Raw genomic sequence first — 20,628 nt, forward strand, 5'->3', positions numbered from 1 at the left:
GCCCCGGGACGGCGGCTCGCGGGGCACGGCGGAGGGACGGGAGCGGCTGTTGGGCTGGGTCTGTCCTGGAAGCCGCGGGACAGCAAAGACGCGGACACACCTTAGTTTCTAGCGGCTTTATTTTGACATACACGACCTCAGACACAAGCGGGGCGGGCAGCGCTAGGTGTACAGAAAGGGGCGACCCGGCCCAAGGCCCGAGCACCCCTCCCCGGCACGCAAGGTCTCGAGGAGACGCCGCTGGCCCAGCCGCGGCCGAAGCCGAGAGTGGAAGGGGGCGCAGGCCTCGGGCGGCGTGGGCAGGTTTAGGCGGCTTCCGGCAAAGTAGAGCAGAGAGCGATTCCTAGAGGCGAGGCCTCACAGTTCCCCCGAGAAGCAAAGGAACCAGGTCCTTCCCAGGATGCTCCAATTTTTTTCATTAAAACTTTTTTTTAAATCGGCAAAAACAAAACCAAATTGAACAGCTTTAAAGTTCCAAGCAATCTGCATCTAGGGGGCGTGCACGTGGCCAGATGTGCGCGAGTGAGCAGCGGCTAAACAACTAGCCCAGGCCTTTGGCCCCTGGGGAAACCCCCACACCCACTGCACAGGCCCCAATGTGAGGGAGGGGTGGGGTCCCTGGCAAGTTGCTACACTGGTCCCCTTCCTCATTAAGCACCGCCGGTCCCACTCCCCCCCACCCCTCCCGGGGGCTGGTGTCTACTTGGCCCAGGGAAGCACTAGGGAGGGGGGTCACTTGAGCACCCCAACCAGTGATCCCGCGTTGCACTTTGGTCCCAAGTTGGGGTTTGGGAAGGCAGGGCCTGGCAGGGACAGGGCTCTCTGACAAGGAGCAGGCAGGAGGAGTAGAGGCAGAGAGTGCGTGTGCACACACATGCCCACCACCCACCAGCTAACAGAGCAGGGTCTCCAAGTGTCAAAAGTGCTGAAAAGAGGGATCCTGCCCTGATGGAGCAGCAGCAAATCCCAGGCCCTTCTGCTCTTTTTAGTGCCAGGAAAACGCTGAAGATAGTGGGTATAGTCTCTCTCACTATGAAGAGCAGAACGGGGCAGCATGTGCTCCCAAAATACAGGAACTCAGGAGGCACAACACATCCCCAGGCTGGAGAAGTTCAACTAAAAGGGGGTTCCAAGTGGCCCCTCTTTGTCTTAGCCTCTTCCCTGCCAGGAAATGCCAGTCCAAACGAATGAGTTACTACCCCTCTGAAGCCACAGAATGGTACAGGAAAGATGGTCGTTACTGACCAGAAACAGGCAAGCTGTCCCTCCCAGCCCCAAGGAATGGGAACCTGCCCACTACTGGCACCAGGATCGGAGGGCTGAGAGAGAGACGGGATCCATCAAGGAGCCCATTTAAAATGTGTGAAGCTGCATCTCTAAGGAATCGGAAAGTAGTCCACCACTTCCAAGGCCTCTTAGGCTGGCAGGCTTACCTTTAATGCCCAAACAAGGACACACCCAAAGCGACAATGACAGTGGCCCTAGGCTCAGAGGGGAGGGCACTAACCTTGGCAATGGCTACGTGAGTGCAGTGTCACCTCCTGGCCACATGTTCGAGGTGGCAGGTCTCTGTGCCATTAAGGGCTGGCGGCAAAAATGATTAAAAACCACCAGAAAGATCACCCCTTGGGCCCTCACTGTACCACCGTCAGCGTGGAGCAGGGCTACACGCTGCCAGGCCCATAGAGAAGGTGCTGGGCCATCTGGGAAACACCTCCTACAATTCATTTGCTACCAATTCTTTGTAAAAAGGTAGCATCTGCTGACAACAGGCACAGGGGCAAAAGCTCACCTCAGAAATAGCATGACAGAAATCAATTATTACTAATGAACAAGGCTACAGCCCAGGAAAAAGATCCGAAGAGACAAGGGCTGGCTGGGAGATGGACAAATGGACAGACTGATGGATCCCAGGACTGATAAGACGAAACTCATTAGCAGAATCTGGGCATCTACACCCAAGGCCCAAACAATGTCTCTATGAACAGACAAGCTTCAAGCTCTCCCTCACAAGACTGGAGAGCTCCTCACAATGGGTTGCTGCCTTGAGCTTAGCCTGGAGAAAGGTGACACCCTGAGCAGACCACAGCCCTTGAGCCCTGGGAAGGGCAGCCCATCCAGAGACAGCCCAGCTGCCCAAGCTAGAGGAAGAAGACTCCCACCCACAGCACAAGAACTGCAAATACCGTCTAGGCCAGAGCCACCAGAGGCCCTGAGGCCTGCTGGGACACCGACTCTCCTTGGCAAATAGAGCAGAGACCCCCTTCAATGGGGGAAGAAGGGGTGGCCTCCTCAGGCAAGGGATCTCGGTAAGAAAGGCTGGCTGGGGTGTGCAGGCAGGAAGAGGAGCGGGTTCAAGTGCCAAAGAGTGCCTGGGGATCCCAGGGCCTGCCCTCTGCCATAAGCTGGCTTCAGCCCAGCTTCATGAATCTAGCCTCATGCCAAGTCAGAACCGAGAAGGACGGGTCCAGCCATGTGCAATTGGCCCTGTGCTACCTGGGGGGTATGTGTTAAGGAGCTGGTTGATGCCCATGCCACCAGACTAGGAAGTCCCCCAACAGATGGGCACCCAATCCTCTACTGGTGAGGAACGAGGGATGAGTGAGCACAGAGGGGCCCTGTACCAGCCCACAGCTTCACCCTAAGACCAGCAAGGCCCTGCAGCCACAGATGCCAAAGACCTAGGCAAGAGAAACCAATGTCCAAGGGCACCCCGTCCCTGCTGCCAAGCCCACCCACCAGGGGCACCTCTTCCTAAGTCAGCCTGGACACAGCAGTCAGAGCCGTAGAGCTAAAGGAGCCTGGCTGAGAGGATGTGTGTTGTGCCCTCCTTCACTTTATATATATGGATTCCAGGCTACAGCTAAAAACATTTCTTTTAGTTTACACCAAAGAGAAATATAACCCTTTAAAAGCAAGTCTGTGTGTCCTCACGGCGAGTTCAGTCAGAGCAATGGTCCCTGCCTGCGGGTGGAGAGGAAGGGGTTCTGGGGGCCCAGGGCCGGGCCTACTGGTTCTCGTCCCGCATCTGTTCCATGATGCTGATGAGGTTCTCTAGGCCGAACACATAGCCTCGGTCCGGCCCGTCATGCACGGTGGGGTCATCCCGGAAGCCCTTGAACGTGCTGTGTGCAAAGTCGATCATGCGGACATCCACCTTGGGTGGAGAGGAGGGGCTGGCCTCAGGGCTGGTGCTACTGGGGCTGGTGCTGGGGCCACAGGGTGGCGCCCCCTCAGGGAGCCCTGTATCCAGGTGCTTGAGACGCATCTCGGCCCGGCGGTCCAGGAAGGACTCTGCCCGGCACTCCCTGCCGTCGTAGATGACAAGCAGGGAGCTGGAGTAGAAGCGGTAGGAGGCCTGCCGCTCCAGCACAGCTTTCAGGCCCCGCAGTTTGCTCAGGATGGGCTCAAAAAGGTCACGCCTCAGGTCCAGGCCGTTGTGCAGGTACTGATAGAGGGCGTTGCGGAAGCCTTCAATGGAGAGCCCGCGGCCATAGTACTTGTTCCTGCAGAGGTAATGCCCTGTGTCCAGCTGGTACACCTGAAAGCCCAGGAGACAGAGCGGGTGAGCACCAGGGAGGTCTGATGACCTTCGAGTGCCCTGGGCAGGCATTGTCTGGAAAGTACTCCTGACCAGCTTGACTCATCCCAGTGTCAAGGCAACAGGTTCTCACAGAGGCTCTGGATCTGGAGTCCAGACTAAGGTCACCAGGTAAGGCCTAGAGGGCTCAGGGAACATACCTATAAGGATGCACTCGGCACCCTGTGGGGGACTCACCCTCTCGGAGGAGATTCTGGACCACTGTGGGCCCGGAGGACACCTGGCAGGGGGAGCAGGCAGGTACATGGGCCACCCAAAACACGCGGGCAGCAGCAGCAAGGCTCTGGCCAGGGGAACTCACCTGCATGCCACAGACCCTGACACCCAGCGTAGCTGACGTACTCTGCTCGCACTTCCTCATCTGCCGGGCTGCCTTCTCCGCGGATGCGTCATCCCCGTGCTGCCGGGTGCCCATCTTCAGGTCCAGCACACAGGGGTACTTGAAGTGGTGCACCACGTTCTCAAGCAAGAGGAACTCTGGGCCGTGGTCAAGGAGAGTAACAGCCACACTCACTGTCAGCCCCAGCCAGGAAACCACGACCAAGTTTTTCTACAAAAGGGGGCATTCTCTTCTAATGTGATCTGTATTCACCTCACAAACTCTCAAATGTAGATGTCACACCACTGGCTTACTCATTCTTTTCAAAAATTTTTTATTGTAGCAAAATATACATAACATAAAATGTACCATTTTCACTATGTTTAACTGTACAGTTCAGTGGCATTAGTACATTCATATTACTGTGCACATCACCATCCATCTCCAGAACTTTCTCATCGTCCCAAACAAAAACTAGAAACTGTACCCACCTCACACTCTCTCCCATTCTTCCTCACGCCCTTGCCCCCAGTAACTACCTTTCTAGTTTCTGTCTCTATGAATAGGACTATTCTAGACACTTCATACTTGTCCTTTTGTGGCTGCCTGTTTCACTTAGCAAAATGTTTTCAAGTTTTATCCAATTTGTATGTAGCATGTGACAAAATTTCATTCCTTTTTATAGCTGAAAAATTTTCTGTGGTGTATATATATACCAAATCTGCTGATGCCATCATTTTTATTTTATTCTATTTTATTCTGTCCTGTAGGCATACACAAACTAAAGAAGATCTGGCAGATTTGCATACATCCCTGGCACCATCAGTAAACCAAGGCCCTACTCAAGCCATACCCCACCCAGGCCTAAAAGAAATAAGGCACCTTTGCAGCACTACTACAAACATGAGAAATCAAGTTTAAATCCATCTTAGAAAAAGGTGGATTTAAAATTTCTATCCTGCCTTTTTCTGACTAACCTTCAAACCAGTGACTACATATTTAAACTTATCCCTTAGTATTTCTAGAACCTTTTGCTTAAAATGCCTCAATGGTCCTGGCTGGCTGGATGGCATTTATACCCATGTCCTCATTTACATCTACTGTCTGCAACCATCCTGGATTAAGGTATAGGCTTGTCACATCTGTCAAAAGTCATCAGGGCCCATAGCCTGGACCTCAATTTCGTACTGGGGGACCAGGAAGCAATCACATGATCTTGGACGTTAAGATACTTGGCATCACTTGACGATGCACATATTAGCATCGCCTAATTCTTTAAAGAATAACTTACAGAAAACGATTAAATTGGCCTTTAATTAATTTCATCACCTGCTATAACCTATAAACAAGTGGCAATAAAACATAAAAAGGGCTGCAGAAACACCTCACAGGGTGGGAGAACATGGGCTCTTGAATCCTGCTGAATCCCAGGCCCACTCACGGGCCGGGGCACAGCACTTAACCCCCCTGTGCTCCCATCTCTTCATCTATAAATGGGCTTCGTCAACACTTTCTCCCTCAAGAGACTGTTCTGAAAACTGAGTAAACAGAGAGGGCTCAGCACATTTCCCCTCAGTTTCTCAGTATTAGTTATTCATAGTCTACTGCTTCAAACACCAATCATCAGAATTCCCATTTTATAATACTTTTTTTTACTTTTACCATCTTAAAGACTATTATACGTTGTTTAGGTATGGTGTTTATCTTAGACAAAAAAACCCCACATATCACTTTGTAATAATTACCTTTTGGGAGGGGAAAAATATATGTATGTATGCACACACACACACACACACACCCGGATCCCTGATTCTAGACATGCACTGATAAATACAGTAACCACTAGGAACATGTGGCAATTTAAATTTAAATAAATGTAAAATTCTGTAACTCAGTCACAGCAAGCACGTTTCAGTTACTCAGTGTGGTCAGTGGCTACCATACTAAACACAGATACACATACCTCCACTGTCCCAGAAGGTTCTACCAGACAGCACCCTTCTGAACTGCCAAGTTTAAGCTTCAGGCTTACCAGTCCCGAAAGGCAGAAAAAACCGTATCCATAAAACAAGGAAGGACAAAGAGCCTATGAAAAAGGGAGATGAGAGCAGGAGGGACTCCTGGACAGAGAGGGCCTCGGCCATGGTGCTAGAAGGTGTCCTGACACAGGACCAACCCACGGTCCCAGCAGGGGGCACTGCTGAAGGTGTAGTAACAAGGATACTGTAGAGCTTTCGGTCCTTGGACTCGGAGCGCATGCGGCTCAGCTGCTGCTTGTGACAGCGCAGGCTCCAGGGATTATGGCTGATCTTCTCAGAACTCAGACCGCTGTTGCCGTCCAGCATCTGGAAAGGGACGTCTGAGTGGCTGTGGAGCTCCACCTTTGGACTCTTTGCCTCTTGGGAGCTAAGAAGGAAGAACAGGACACACTGCTGAGGGGCTCAGACAAGTCACCCTCCGGGGTGTCGGTGCACAGGGTGAAGGAGGCCTCCATCACGTCTAATCTGCCACCCACGGCCCCTGCTGACAGGTGGCACAGGGGCTCCGGATGCATGAGCACATAAAAGTGAGTAATAAGTAGTATTTATACTTGTGTCTCTGAAAACTGTCTCAAAAATAATTCTTGGCATCAAATTATGTGATGAAGACACCACTCCAGATGCATTAGGAAGGCTATTATAAAAATCAACTGGAACAAGTGTTGTAGAGGATGTGGAGAGACTGGAACCCCCACACACTGCTGGAGGGAATGCAAAATGGTGCAGCCACCGGTGAAAGTCTGCTGGTTCCTCAAAACGCTAAACGTAGAATTATCCAATGATCCAGCCATTCCACTCCTAGGTCTGTACCCAAAAGAACTGAAAACAGGAACTCAAACAGAAACCTGACACTCTGTTCACAGCAGCATTACAATAAACAAGAGGTGGAAACAACCCAAGTGCCCATCAAAGCATGAATGGAAAAACAAAACATGCCATACCCTACAGTGGAGTAGCGTTCGGCAGTAAAAGGGGAGGGAATTCTGACACAGGCTACAACATGGATGAGCCCTGAAAACATCTTGCTAAGTGCAATAAGCCAGACACAAAAGGAGAAATGCTGTAGGGTTCCACTCGTCTGAGGTAACTGCACATTCACAGAAACAGAAAATAGAACGGTGACTGGCCGGGCCTGGGTGGGAGGGGAATGGAGAATTATCTAACAGGGATGGGGCTGCTGCTGGAGATGAAAAGCAGCTCTGGCAATGGGCAGTAGCGAGGGCCGCACGACAGCGTGCGTGTGTTTAATACAACTCAACTATACACCGAGAAAAGGCGAAAATGATAAATTGACAGGTGTACTTTACACTTTTAAAAAATACAAAAATTGATGAATGTAGAGTCTTACACTTAATAAATAGAGGGTGGAGCATGGGATGCCACTGTCAAGAACATGAGTAACTATCCTGTTTGTGTCCACATCTACAACCAAATTTGTAATAAGACTCAAAGAAAGCATCTGCGGACACTGTCCGTGGGCCTGCGCAGCGGGTGCCTGGGAAGCGGCAGAGCGAGTGTGCAGCTCAGAGCAGAGGCGGAGCGCGGCAGCTCTGGACGGATGCCACTGTCCTCTCCTGCCACAGTGGGTGCGCTAAGTCACACAGAGCCGAGCTAACCACCAGGCCTAGTGCGTACTGGAAATGCGGGCGCTCCCGCACACAGTGGCGGACAGGCTGGGCAAAGCGACCGAGAGACACAGGCAGACCTTCCCAGTCCCTGATGACTGGAAGCAGAGCGGACGCCGGTGCCTCTCAGCGTGACAGAACTCTCATGTTCTTCTGGGGACGGCATGGCTGAGGCTATTCATAGACACCTTTTTTGTGATCCCCTTTAAGAAACAAGGTTGGGACGGCTCGGGGGCTCAGTCAGTGAAGCGTCTGCCTTCGGCTGGGGTCACGATCCCAGTGGCCTGGGATCGAGTCCCGCATGGGGCTCTCTGCTCCGTGGACTCCCTGCTTCTCCCTCTGCCTTTGCCTGCCACTCCCCCTGCTTGTGCTCTCTTTCTCTCCCTCTCTCTCTCTGACAAATAAATAAAATCTTAAAAAAGAAAAGAAAAGGAACAACAAGGTTTACTAATCTGCCAAGTAAGCCCAGATAAGTTCTCTGTGCCTGCCTGGGGAACCCGTGCCCCTTGGCATCACCCTTGGTGTTGCAGCTCTGGCCCTGGTGAAGAAGCAAGCTCCACTCCGGGGGGTAACTCAGAGCCTCTGCGAATAGGCCAAACAGAGGTCAGGGCCTGCAGACAGAGCTGTCACTTTCAGAGCAGAGCCCTGAACTCAGACACAGGCAGACTTAGATATTATTCTATGTACACTGACTTTTCATCAGATGATTCATGAAGCAACTTCTGTACCTCTGGAGAACAAAAGAAAGCCCACTCTAAAGAACTCTTGAGAGAAAGGCATTAATGCCAGCTATGGGCTGGAGGACTTGGGGAACACTCCTTGTCACTAAGCTTAGGTCCCACCCTCATCAGTGAAGAGGAAGCCCCTTGGGGAATGACAAGGAAGCCCTGAAGAAGTGCTTCCGCAGACTGGAGTCTGTTTTCCACAAGAACACTTAACACCTGGAGACCCTCCTTACTACGAAATGGGTATTTCTCTCCTTGCATCAGGGATGCTGATCTGGCTAGAGAGGGCCCCTGAGGACACATCACACACTCAGCCAGCGTCTCATCGGGTTCTGTGCTCCTCGATGTGCATCCTCTTCCATCAACGGGGGCGAGGAGAGCTGGGAGGCCCTCAGCTCACAGCTTCAGCAGCCAGGCTGAGCAGCATGTGTTGCTGAACTGATCTGATGTTAGAGATAAGCTATGTGCTGCCACATCTAAGAGAAGTCCCAAATCCAACTTTTGAGTCACAGATCTTATTCACTGAAACTTATTTTTGAGTGAAATAATATACTACTTAATAAAAATTTTTTTTTCTTAAGTAATCTCTATACCCAACATGGGGCTCAAACTCAACAATCATGAGATCAAGAGTCACGTACTCCACCGACTAAGCCAGCTGGGTGCCCCGAAATTAAATATAAAGTAATTTAATCATACAATTTTTATTTCACTTTGTTCCAGGAAGCTCACATTACTTTTAATTTTTTTAATAATTCAGTGGGTTTTTAAAAAATATATATTTACAAGGTTGTAAAATATCACCACTATCTAATTTGTAGGACATTCCATGACCCCCAAAACAATCACCATTAGCCGTCACTTCCTATCCTCCTCTCCCCGCCAGTCCCTGGCACCCAATAACCTGCTGTCTCATGCGCTTGCCTATTCTGAACATTTTCTATAAATGGAATCACAAAATATGTGGTTTTTTGTGACTGACTTCTTTCACTTAGCAAAGGTTTTTGAGGTTCATTCCCACTGTGGCTCGTATGAGTGTGCTATTCCTTTTTATCACTGAATAATATTCAGCCTTTATTCATCCATTCATCCGCTGACGGACACTTAGGTTACTTTCATTGTTTGGCTGTTAGGAATAATGTTACTATGAACATTTCTTTGCAAGTTTTGTGTCTGAATGTATTTTTTCAGTTCTCTTGGTATAGGCTGCTATTCCCAGGAGTGGAATTGATGGGTTTAACTTTCTAAGGAACTGCCAAATAACTGTTTTCCAGGGTGGCTGCACTATTTTACATTCCCATCAGCAATTTAAGAGGGTTCCAACTTCTCCACATCTTCACCCTCAACATGTTTAATGCCTGTCCTTTTGACGACAGCCATCCTAGGAGAGTTCATATTTTCTGCATAACATATCAAGAAACATAATTCTTTGTAAACTATTTTCCTAATCTACAAGAAACATCATTTCCAATGGAATAAACTAAATTTTAGCTGCAGGGAAAGGGTTAAGAGCTGATCTCAGAGTCTCAGAGAGGTCAAAGAACCTCTTCCAGAACCCTTAAAGAACACTAGTCCAGTCTCTGACCGCCCTTGGGCAGTCCCACAGGTCAGAAAGCAGACGCAACCTCACCACGGACCAAGGCATTTCAACTCATGTGTGAGACAGAACAAAGCTGGAGCACACAGAGCCACGGAGAGTCCTTGCTTCCAAAGGGCTGAGAGACCTTCTCTCTCTTGACCAGCTCCATCCATCCTCAGAGGGTGGCATCACTGGGGTAATGTGACACGCCCAGGTGGGCAGCCAAAGAACACCAGCCATCTTCCCCCAACCTGGAGCCCTACTTCCCCAGGGTGTGTCAGGACTCTAGAGATGCCTCGAGTGTTTGTGCTGCTAGGACCAGACGTGCACCTTCAGCCCTGCTCACCACCCCCTTACCTCTCAGAGGTTTCAAGGGACAGGCTGGCTTTCTCCTCCTTGTGGTCACTGCCACTGCCTGACCGGTGCAGGCTCCGGCGGGAGTGTTTGCGCCGAGGTTGCTCCCGCTCTGGTGTGTCATCCTGCTCCACAGTCTCACTTTCCACATAAGGGTAGGCCACCAAGTTGATGTAACCATCACTGTCTCCCTCAAAACAGACAGACACCACGCCTGTTGAAAAAAAGGCAGCTAGTCAACAAACATCTACACAGGCTGGGTCTATGCAGCACAGACTGCTGGTACCTGCTGTCCCACAGCACATCACCTGCCTGAACCAACTGAAGATCAATGTAGGAACAATGACCAACAGACACCTTTCCAGAACACAGCTGACCACTCACCCCGACTCAAAGTCTGCTACTTAACCTTTGACCGTGGGTAGATCGTGTATCCATTTCCCGCTCTCTTCTCTAGCCCCGGCACTTCCAATGACTGACTTCTGTACCAGCCAAACTGCGTGCACTGGAGACACCCACACCTGACAGGACTTAGCCCTCTCCTTATTTAACTGCTCTCTGATACTGCCATGTCCTGTGTCGGCATCTCAATCTGTTTCCTTCTGCCTGGCGGTGCCAGAGAGACATTACGACTTCTCCCTGCAAAAGAGGCCCCAAAGTAAGTCTTCTGCCCACACTAAGCATCAGGCTATTCTAACCTCACCAGACAGAACCTCTGCTTCACCAAACTACTGGCACTCCTAAGTTGAGACACCTTTCTATTCTCTGTGCTTTACTCGGGCAAAACAGTTTATCATGTCCCATTTTTTATCAACCAGGTTGTTCGAAGTTTCTTCTGAATCATTACCAAAAGAGTTAAAACACAATACCTACAAACCTAGCTAAAGTTTTTTTTTTTGTTTTTTGTTTTGTTTTTTTTAAGAAAGAAGAGAAACAAAAAGAAAGTAAGAAAGAAGCCCAGGGCACCTGGGTGGCTCAGTCGGTTGGTTAAGCATCTGACTTCAGTTCATGATCTTGGGGTCCTGGTATCAAGCCCCACGCTGCGCTCCCCGCTCAGCAGGGAGTCTGCCTGTCCCTCTCCCACTGCCCCTCCACCCATCTTCTCCCTCACATAAATAAATAAAATCTTAAAAAAAAAAAAAAAAGATAAAAGTCCAGGCAGCCTATAGTCTAACTTCCACATCCAACCTTCTGTCAGCTACATTTCTCTTTTCACACACTTGTGTACAAAACTGGCTCTATAATCTGAACGTAAATGAGAAGCTTTTATAAATAAGTCAATATGCCAGACCAAGAATATCCTTCTCTTTGGCCCATTTCCTTCTCCAGGTAGGTACCGCCTCACTCCCTGGGCCCTTTTAGAAAAAATTCCTGAAACATGAAATTGATTCTTTTTTCTTACATTCCCACCACACTGCTCAATGTATGCTGCACTTCAGTGGGCCTCGCCCCTGTACCCTGGCTGGTTTATACAGATGGCTGCCTCTCCTGCAGGTATTCACCTCTGTAACCTCCTCTCTGTCTTCACTAAAACCTCAACTGTTCCAGCCTGAATGCCCTCTGGTCTGCAAGCTTCTCGGTCTCCTGGGCTGCCCCTTATGGTCTGACCTAGAGGGTCCTCTAGGCCTGCCACAGAGCTGTCGTGCTGACCAGCGTGAGGGCCGTTCCTTCTAACCTTCTGTGATCTTCCACTTCTCCCCACTCTTGGTTTACTCCTTATTTGAATGGAAGACATCTTCAGGTCAATTTTGAGTCCTTTACAGGACTTTATTCTGCTCCAACACCTGACTGACTGAAGACAAAATTCTATGTTGTCTGTAAATAAAGACAGTTCTACTTCTTCCTTTCCAACTGGAATGCATTTTATTATTCACTATCTGGCCTAACCACATCGGCCAGAACCTCCAGTAACATGTTGACTAGAAGTGGACAGCATGAACATCCTTGTCTCATTCCTGATCTTAGGGGGCAAAGCAATGGTTTCGTCGTTATGATGCTAACTGGAGGTTTTTCACAGATGCCCTTAGGCTGAGGAACTGTGCTTCTAGTCCTAGTCTGCTGCTGTGGTTTTATCAAGCAAGAATGGATGCTGGAGAGGCGCCTGGGTGGCTCAGTCGGTTAAGCGTCTGCCTTCGGCTCAGGTCATGATCATGGGGGTCCCAGGGTCCTGGGATCAAGCCCCATATCGGGCTCCCTGCTCAGCGGGGAGCCTGCTTCTCCCTCTTCCTTTACCCCTCTCCCAAATAAATAAAAATCTTAAAAAGAAAAAAAGAATGGGGTGCCTGGGTGGCTCAGTCGTTAAGCATCTGCCTTCGGCTCAGGTCATGATTCCCAGGGTCCTGGGATCGAGCCCCGCCATCAGGCTCCCTGCTCGGCGGGAAGCCTGCTTCTCCCTCTCCCACTCCCCCTGCTTGTGTTCCCTCTCTCGCTGTATCTCTGTCAAATAAATAAAATCTTAAAAAAAAAAAAAAAGAATGGATGTTGGATACTGTCAAATGCTTTTTCTGAATCTACTAAGATATAGTTTTTCTTTTTTTAGATTAATATGGAAATTCCATTTAACTTTTGAATGTTAAACCTACCCTGCATTACTCAGATAAACCCTACCTGGTAATGATGTACTGTCCTTTTAATATATTGTTGGACTCAATCAACTAAAATTTTATTCAAATTTTTCACATCTAGATTCAAGAGGTCCATTTATTTTCTTGTAGTGGCCTTGTGAGTTGGGACATACTCTTTAAATTTTTTGGAAGAGTTTCTGTAGAACTACTCTAAGTATTTCTTTCTTAAATATTTGGTAGAATTCATCAGTGAAGCTGTGTGGGCCTGGAGTTTTCTTCACTAGAATGCTTTAAACTCCAATCTCAATTTACTTGATAGCGCTATTCAGAGTCTCCATTTTTTCTTCAGAGTTTTCATAGTTTGTATCATTCAAGAAACCGTCTCTTTCATCTGTGTTGTAGAAGTTACTGGCATAAAGTTTTTCATAATATTCTTTTACATTTAAATATCAGGAGACTCTACTGACAACATATCTATCATTTCTGGCATTAGACGTTAATGTATTCTCCTCTTCCTGATCAGTCTAGCTAGAGATGTTCTCAAAAAATCAGCCTTTGGTCTTTGGTTTTCATTGATTTTCTTAATTTCTGTTCAATTTTCTCACTGAATTGTCTTTTTCATACAGATTTGCATTAATTTAGATATAGATATATATTCTGGAAACTAATCCTTGGTCAGTTATATGTGTTGTAAATATCTTTATCCATTTTCTTTGAAGGTGTATTTTGATAAATGTAAATTTTAAATTTTATATGTCAAATATATCATTATCTCCTTTACGATTAGCTCTTTTATTTTTGTCTTGCAGGCTTGTCTAAAGCTATACTGGAAATCTGCCTTTCTCCTGAGGCACATACTTTTGAGTACCCTGACAGACCACAGGCAGACACAGAGCATCACATCTGCTATGGGGAGAAATGGCTGTGCTGTGGGTAGGCCAGGAAAAAGCTCTACCAAGAGTAGATGAGACTTGGTAATTAAATGAGCCATGCAATCGACCATTAGATTAAGGAAAAAATATTTTTGATTCTGACATTTTTTAAATTTTTTTTAAAGATTTTATTTATTTGACAGAGAGAGACACAGCCAGAGAAGGAACACAAGCAGGGGGGAGTGGAAGAGGGAGAAGCAGACCCCCCGTGGAGCAGAGAGCCCAATGCGGGGCTCGATCCCAGGACCCTGGGACCATGATCTGAGCCAAAGGCAGACGCTTAACGACTGAGCCACCCAGGTGCCCCTGATTCTGACATTTTTTTTATGTCATTACCTACACCTAGGTAGAATGCAGACGGGAAAATGAAAATCAATGGTCTTCTAATTCATCTAAGTCCTAACTTTCTTGGCATTTGTAAGACTAATTTCAATAGACACTAAAGATCACATCTGATGAAGGTTTAATTTTTTTAAATATACTCTTAAAAATTATAGTAAAATATATGTAACATAAGTATCATTTTAACCATTTTTAAATGTACAATTAGTGGCACTAAGTACATTCACAGTGTTGTATACGATTATCATTATCTATTTCCAGAACTTTCTCATCACCTCAAAGAAAAAAATCTGTACCCATTAAATAATAACTCCCCCTTTCTCCCTCACCCGAACCCCAGGTAACCTCTAACCTACTTTGTCTCTACAAATAGGCCTATCGTAGACATTTCATATAAGTGGAATCATGTCATTCTCGTCCTTTTGTGTCTGGCTTATTTCCCTTAGTATAATGTTTCCAAGATTCACCCATGCTGTAGCCTGTATCAGAACTTCATTTCTTTTTATGGCTGAATACTATTCCACTGGGAGTATATATCACATTTGTTTATCCATTCATCTGTGATGGACACTTGGGTTGTTCCCCCTTTGGGCTATTGTGAATAATGCTTCTGTGAATATTAGCTTATAAGCATCGTTTGAGTCCCTGTTTTCAATTCTTTTTTTTAAGACTTTATTTATTTTGAGAGGTTTTTTTTTTGTTTTAAAGATCCTGTTTGTTTTTTTTTTTAAGATTTTATTTATTTATTTGACAGAGAGAGAGACAACTAAAGAGAGAACACAAGCAGAGGAGTGAGAGAGGGAGAAGCAGGCTTCCCGCTGAGCAGAGAGCCTGACATGGGGCTCAATCCCAGGACCCTGCGATCATGACCTGAGCTGAAGGCAAACGCTTAACCGACTAAGCCACACAGGCGCCCCCCCACCCCCCCTTTAACTTTTTGAGGAACCACCAAACTGTTTTCTGTAGTGGCTGCACCATTTGACAACATGTACTTTCTTTTTTTTAAATTTTTTAAATTCATACCCATCCTAGTGGGTATGAATGGTATCTGACTGTGGTTTTGATCTGCATTTCCCTAATGATTAACGATGATGTTTCATGTGCCTATTGGGAATTTGCAGATCTTCTTTGGAGAAATGTTTATTCAAGTCCTTTGACCATTTTTGAACTGGGTGTTTCTTAACTCTTAACTGACAAAAGAGGGGAACTAGTTCTTAGAATACCCAAGCTTTTTTTTTTTCTTTTTTAACCTCAGAACTTTTGCTTAGGCTTCAGAACATTTCTTTCCATTGCCCTTTACCCACAGCTGCTCCTCACACTTCAGTCCTTCAAGTCTCCCCAGACATTCCTTCCCTGATCATCCTATTTGGAAGCCTTATTATTTCTAATTATAGAACCATACTTCGTTTCTTCACAGCACTTCTCAAAATCTATAAATTGTTTTGTCTATATGTTTATTTACTCTTTCTCACAGTAGCATGTTAAGTTCCCTGAAGGTATGGTATTTTGTGTTTTACATTAATAAGCACAGAGCCTGGCATCTAGTAGATGCTTAATAAATATATGATTAATGAATGAGGGAAAGTTTTACATAAGGATACAGAAGCCTAGAACCTCACGTTCAGTACCATATGCAGTAACACCTGATGAATGCAGCTGGCCATACTAAATAAATAAAAATCCCTCTTCAAACTTACTGCCAAACCACAGAATATCAGGGTGCCTGGGTGGCTCAGATGGTTAAGCGTCTGCCTTCAGCTCGGGTCATGATCCCGGGGTCCTGGGATCGAGTCCCGCATCGGGCTCCCTGCTCCTTGGGAGCCTGCTTCTCCCTCTGCTTCTCTCTCTCTCTCTCTGTCTCTCATGAATAAATAAATAAATAAATAAATAAATAAATAAAATCTTTAAAAAAAAAAAAAAGAATATCATTGGCATTTTTCCTCAGCTTGGTTGAGTTTTAAAAACACCTGTGCTCCTGGCAATAAAGGGAGATGTGTGTTGTGTAGGATCGTATTTATACAGGTATTTTCTAGACCTGCCTGCTGAAAGGGCCTAAAAACAATGGTACTCCAGTAGCAATCAGTCCATCTAATGTCAAGATCTTGGTTTTTCTAAATACCATTCCTACAATAAAAGGAAGCAAAGCTCCCTGGAGAAATGGTTGGTTCCTGAATCGGGGCAGGAAAAATAAAAGATGAGCCTGGAGCATCCTGTGGTAACTGAAAGTAAAGAAGTAGTCAAAAATGATGGGGGTATATGTCCCAAGCACACAAGAGCCAATTAAAGGAGTCCCAGTGGCCACATCTAGAATATGAGAAGTAAAATATCCCTGAGCCCAAACTGACAGATAATAGCTGAGAAGGGACAGTTCTTCCTTATGGGATTGTAATTCCTTGTAATTAATGGATATAGAAGGACTGATGGAGACAGAAGTCACCATTAGGCACACAACACAGTAATAACTGTCACAGGAAGGACCACCAATCAATTCTAAAATTAGTGGGCTAAAGTACTATAAGAAACCGGATATTTAGGGGAACCTGGGTGGCTCAGTCAGTTAAGTGTCCGACTCTTGATTTTGGGTCAGGTCGTGATCTCAGGGTGGTGAGATCAAGCCCCATTTGGGCTCCACGCTCAGCTGGAGATTCTCTCTCTCTGTCCCCCTCTGCCCCTCCCTGCCCTCACCCACTTTCTCTAAAATAAATAAATAAATCTTTAAAAGGAACAAACAAACAGGATATTTAGAAAGTCTTAAAGTATCTCCCCACAGGATATTCATTAATTACAATAGGAAAGATAGTAACTTTACAGTGGAGAAGCCTGGGAGACACCACCTTAACCAAGGATTGAAATTAAATCACCAGTAAAAATGCACGTATCTTCTGACATGAAGAACTGAGAGGACACAAGATCACTTCTGTTGCCCAAGATATATAACCTCAGTCTACATTCTACAAAATCACTGCTAGTATACTTCAAAAGTGTCAAGGTCATGAAAGACAAAGACTGAGAAACTATTTCAGGTCGAAGGAGACTAAGGAGGAGTAAATGCAACGTGAAGTGAAAACCTGAACCAAAAGAAGAACGTAAATGGGAAAGGAAAACTGCCGAAATTTGAATATACAGATTAGTTAATATTATTATATCAGGGTTCACTTCCTGGTTTGGGTTATATTAAACTGTACTATAGTTAGGTTTTTAAAGAAAAATTTTTTAAAGATTTATTTGAGACAGAGAAAGAGAGAGAAAGCACAAGCGGGCAGGAGGATTAGAGGGAGAAGGAGAAGCAGACTCCCCACTGAGCAGGGAGGCTGATGAGAGTGCTCGATCCCAGGACCCTGAGATCATGAGCTGAGCTGAAGGTAGATGGTTAACCGAGTGAGCCACCCAGGCGCCCCAAGAAATTTTTTTTTAAACATTTTATTTTATTTATTTGAGAGAGAGAGAATGAGAGAGAGAGACCACATGAGGGGGGGGAGGGTCAGAGGGCAAAGCAGACTCCCTGCCAAGCAGGGAGCCCGATGCGGGACTTGATCCAGAGACTCCAGGATCATGACCTGAGCCGAAGGCAGTCGCTTAACGAACTGAGCCACCCAGGAGCCCAAGAAATTTCTTTTTACTTATTTATTTATTTGACAGAGAGACACAGTGAGAGAGGGAACACAAGCAGGAGGAGAGGGAGAAGCAGGCTTCCCGCGGAACAGGGAGCCCGACATGGGTCTCAATCCCAGGACCCTGGGCTCATGACCCAAGCCAAAGGCAGACGCTTAATGACTGAGCCACCCACGCACCCCAAGAAATTTCTTTAATACAATGCTCATTGATGCTTGATGACTGGCTTAAGTGAAGACTTTGATTTCAGTACAAGTCACTTTATCAACAATACGCATGAAACAGCACTCTCCTTAAAATCTAAAATCAGTTACTGAGATTTACTTAAGGAGCTTGGGGGCAGTATTAAAGGGGCCAGGTTCTCACAGGCCCTTATCCATCTCTGCACATTGGCTGGCACTGTCACACAGCAGCCTCCCATCTGCCAGAGCACAGACCACAGCACAACATCTGCCACCAGGAGTTCAGTCCCAACAAGTCAGGATGCTCTTTCCAAGAGCAGAGTTCATAGAGTCGAACACAGTGGCTTCTTCTTTACTGCTTCCCTGTTGTTTTTTAACTTTTAAGATTTATTTGAGAGAATGCATGCGTGCATGAGCAGGGGGAGGGGCAGAGGGAGAGGGAGAGAATCTCAAGCAGACTCCCTGCAGGGCACGGATCCCGGACGTGGGGCTCAGTATCACGACCCTGAGATCATGACCTGAGCTGAAACCAAGAGTCAGATGCTTAACCAACTGAGCCAACCCAGGAGTCCCTACTGCTTACCTCTTTTAACTGAAAAATAGCTATTATCTACCCAAGTATCTACAACAGTTAAATTTACAGCATTATGCTTTTGGCCAAACAGAAGAAAAGTGTGCAATATTCCTTTCTCCTTTGAAGAAAGACATGATTTGGCCACTGAACTTCATTTGAATCTTTGGCACCTTCTTCCACATTAGACTAAAACCCAGCTGATATTCATGACCGGGCTGTTTTTTAGTCAGCTCGCCAGAACACTTAAGGCTTTCTGGCACACTGTTGACTGCTGAATGCATAAGAACAGCGGACAGGACCCTGTAGTGGTTACAGAGCAGCTGGGACAGCACAAGAGGGAGGGGGGATGGGGTCTGTATTAATCATGATCTTTCAGTGCCCTTGTCTTTCAATGCCCCATAATCTTTTTCAAGCACTAAATTTAAGTCCCAGGCATTGGTTGATAAAGCAGTAGGCTCATCAGCTTGGATTATGCTGGTTACATCCAAGTCCACATCTGGTATCTCAATCATTTTGCAGCAACCATAAACTGCAGCTTTCAATTCATACAGACATTTTTAAATATCTTGGTGGAACTCAAGAGCTTGAAGAGATGGGTCAGACTTCCTGCACATGGTCTACAACCAGGGTAAGGAAAGATGCATCAGTTTATGATAAGGCTTTACCTGGTACACTGGCATCACGGGAGCATTAGAGGAAGCTGGGTATATGGGAACTCTAATTTTTTCTTTGCAACTTTTCTATAATTTTAAATTTATTTCAAAATAAAAAAAACAAAAGCCCTGTGCTATTGGGTTTTCATACATATGAACTGGACCAATAATAGCTTCCATTTTTTTTTAATAAATTGGGCTTCATTTGACTTAATAAGAAAGGGTCAAATTTTAGTTTAACTGTATATTTGAGAACATATACTTATTTTTCCTAGTAAAAATGTAGCCCAAGGAAAGAAAATAGATACTAATGATTTGCTATGGTTTTTAAAGACTTCTGTTCCCCAGTACGAGAGAAAGTTGCAGGGAAAAATTGAACCAATGCTAGGGACAATCCTTCCCTGGAAGGGCACCCTGAGATTCAAACTTGTCCCAGTTCTGGTGGTTGTGATTTAGAAAACATTTCTCTGGAGCCAGGGCTCAACTTCCTTTTAAGAGATTTTTTTTTTTTTCCTTAGCATCAGGACTCCATGAGCTAACAGGGCTTATAGTTCTCTATCTGGTTTTGGCATATTTACAGCAGAAGATTTGGCCATGAATGTGTTGAGTGTGGAAGAGTAGGCGGCTGAAGCTGCATTTATAAAGCATTTGTAACTGTTGTTCTTAGCCACTTAGAGACAGCAATGTGTTTGATTCTGGCTTCTCTCTTTTGCAGGCTTAGAATATTCCTTCAAAATCAATATTCTTCTGGTTCTGTTTTGAAAACAATAGCAAATAGACCATCGAATTCAAAATTACACAATGGACTTGAATATACATTTCTCCAGAGAGATACACAGATGGCCAACAGCACATCCATATCATTAGTCATTAAGAAAATGCAAATCAAAACCACAATCAGATACCATTCATACCCACTAGGATGGCTATAATAATCTTTTTTAAAAAAGGAAAGTACACGTTGGCAAGATGTGGAGAAACAGGAACATTCCCAATAAGAATATCAAATGGTGCAGCCACTACAGAAGACAGTTTGGTGGTTCCTCAAAAAGTTAAACAGGATTACCATCCGATCCAGCAATTCCACTCCTAGTTATGTACCCAAAAGAACTGAAAACAGGATCTTTAAAACAAAAAAAACCTCTTTCTCCCTCTCTCAAAATAAATAAAGTCTTAAAAAAATAAAAAAACTGAAAACAGGGACTCAAACGATGCTTATAAGCTAATATTCACAGAAGCATTACTCACAATAGCCCAAAGGGGGAACAACCCAAGTGTCCATCACAGATGAATGGATAAACAAATGTGATATATACTCCCAGTGGAATAGTATTCAGCCATAAAAAGAAATGAAGTTCTGATACAGGCTACAGCATGGGTGAATCTTGGAAACATTATACTAAGGGAAATAAGCCAGACACAAAAGGACGAGAATGACATGATTCCACTTATATGAAATGTCTACGATAGGCCTATTTGTAGAGACAAAGTAGGTTAGAGGTTACCTGGGGTTCGGGTGAGGGAGAA

The 20,628-nt window shown here is 45.9% G+C and overlaps 1 protein-coding gene and 1 pseudogene across 3 annotated transcripts in view; both read right to left on the bottom strand.

Annotated features, from left to right (window-relative positions):
• Positions 1–73: 73 nt before the first annotated feature.
• IP6K1 (inositol hexakisphosphate kinase 1) overlaps positions 74–20,628 on the bottom strand; it is a 56,991-nt gene continuing 36,436 nt past the window's right edge. The window contains exons 3-6 of one of the 3 annotated variants that reach the window (XM_027583857.2): positions 10,246–10,456; positions 6,145–6,326; positions 3,903–4,078; positions 77–3,541 (exon numbers count right to left, since the gene is read on the bottom strand). In XM_027583857.2, the coding sequence (XP_027439658.1) occupies positions 3,008–3,541; positions 3,903–4,078; positions 6,145–6,326; positions 10,246–10,456 (1,103 nt within the window). In that variant the 3' untranslated portion in view covers positions 77–3,007. Of the gene's footprint in view, positions 3,542–3,902; positions 4,079–6,144; positions 6,327–10,245; positions 10,457–20,628 lie in introns of all 3 variants that reach the window. The other 2 variants (XM_027583856.2, XM_027583858.2) reach the window with 2 other exon arrangements.
• Positions 17,908–19,085, bottom strand: LOC113916818 (annotated as a pseudogene).

Source organism: Zalophus californianus, chromosome 1 (assembly GCF_009762305.2).
Source record: "Zalophus californianus isolate mZalCal1 chromosome 1, mZalCal1.pri.v2, whole genome shotgun sequence".
NCBI classification, from domain to species: domain Eukaryota; kingdom Metazoa; phylum Chordata; class Mammalia; order Carnivora; family Otariidae; genus Zalophus; species Zalophus californianus.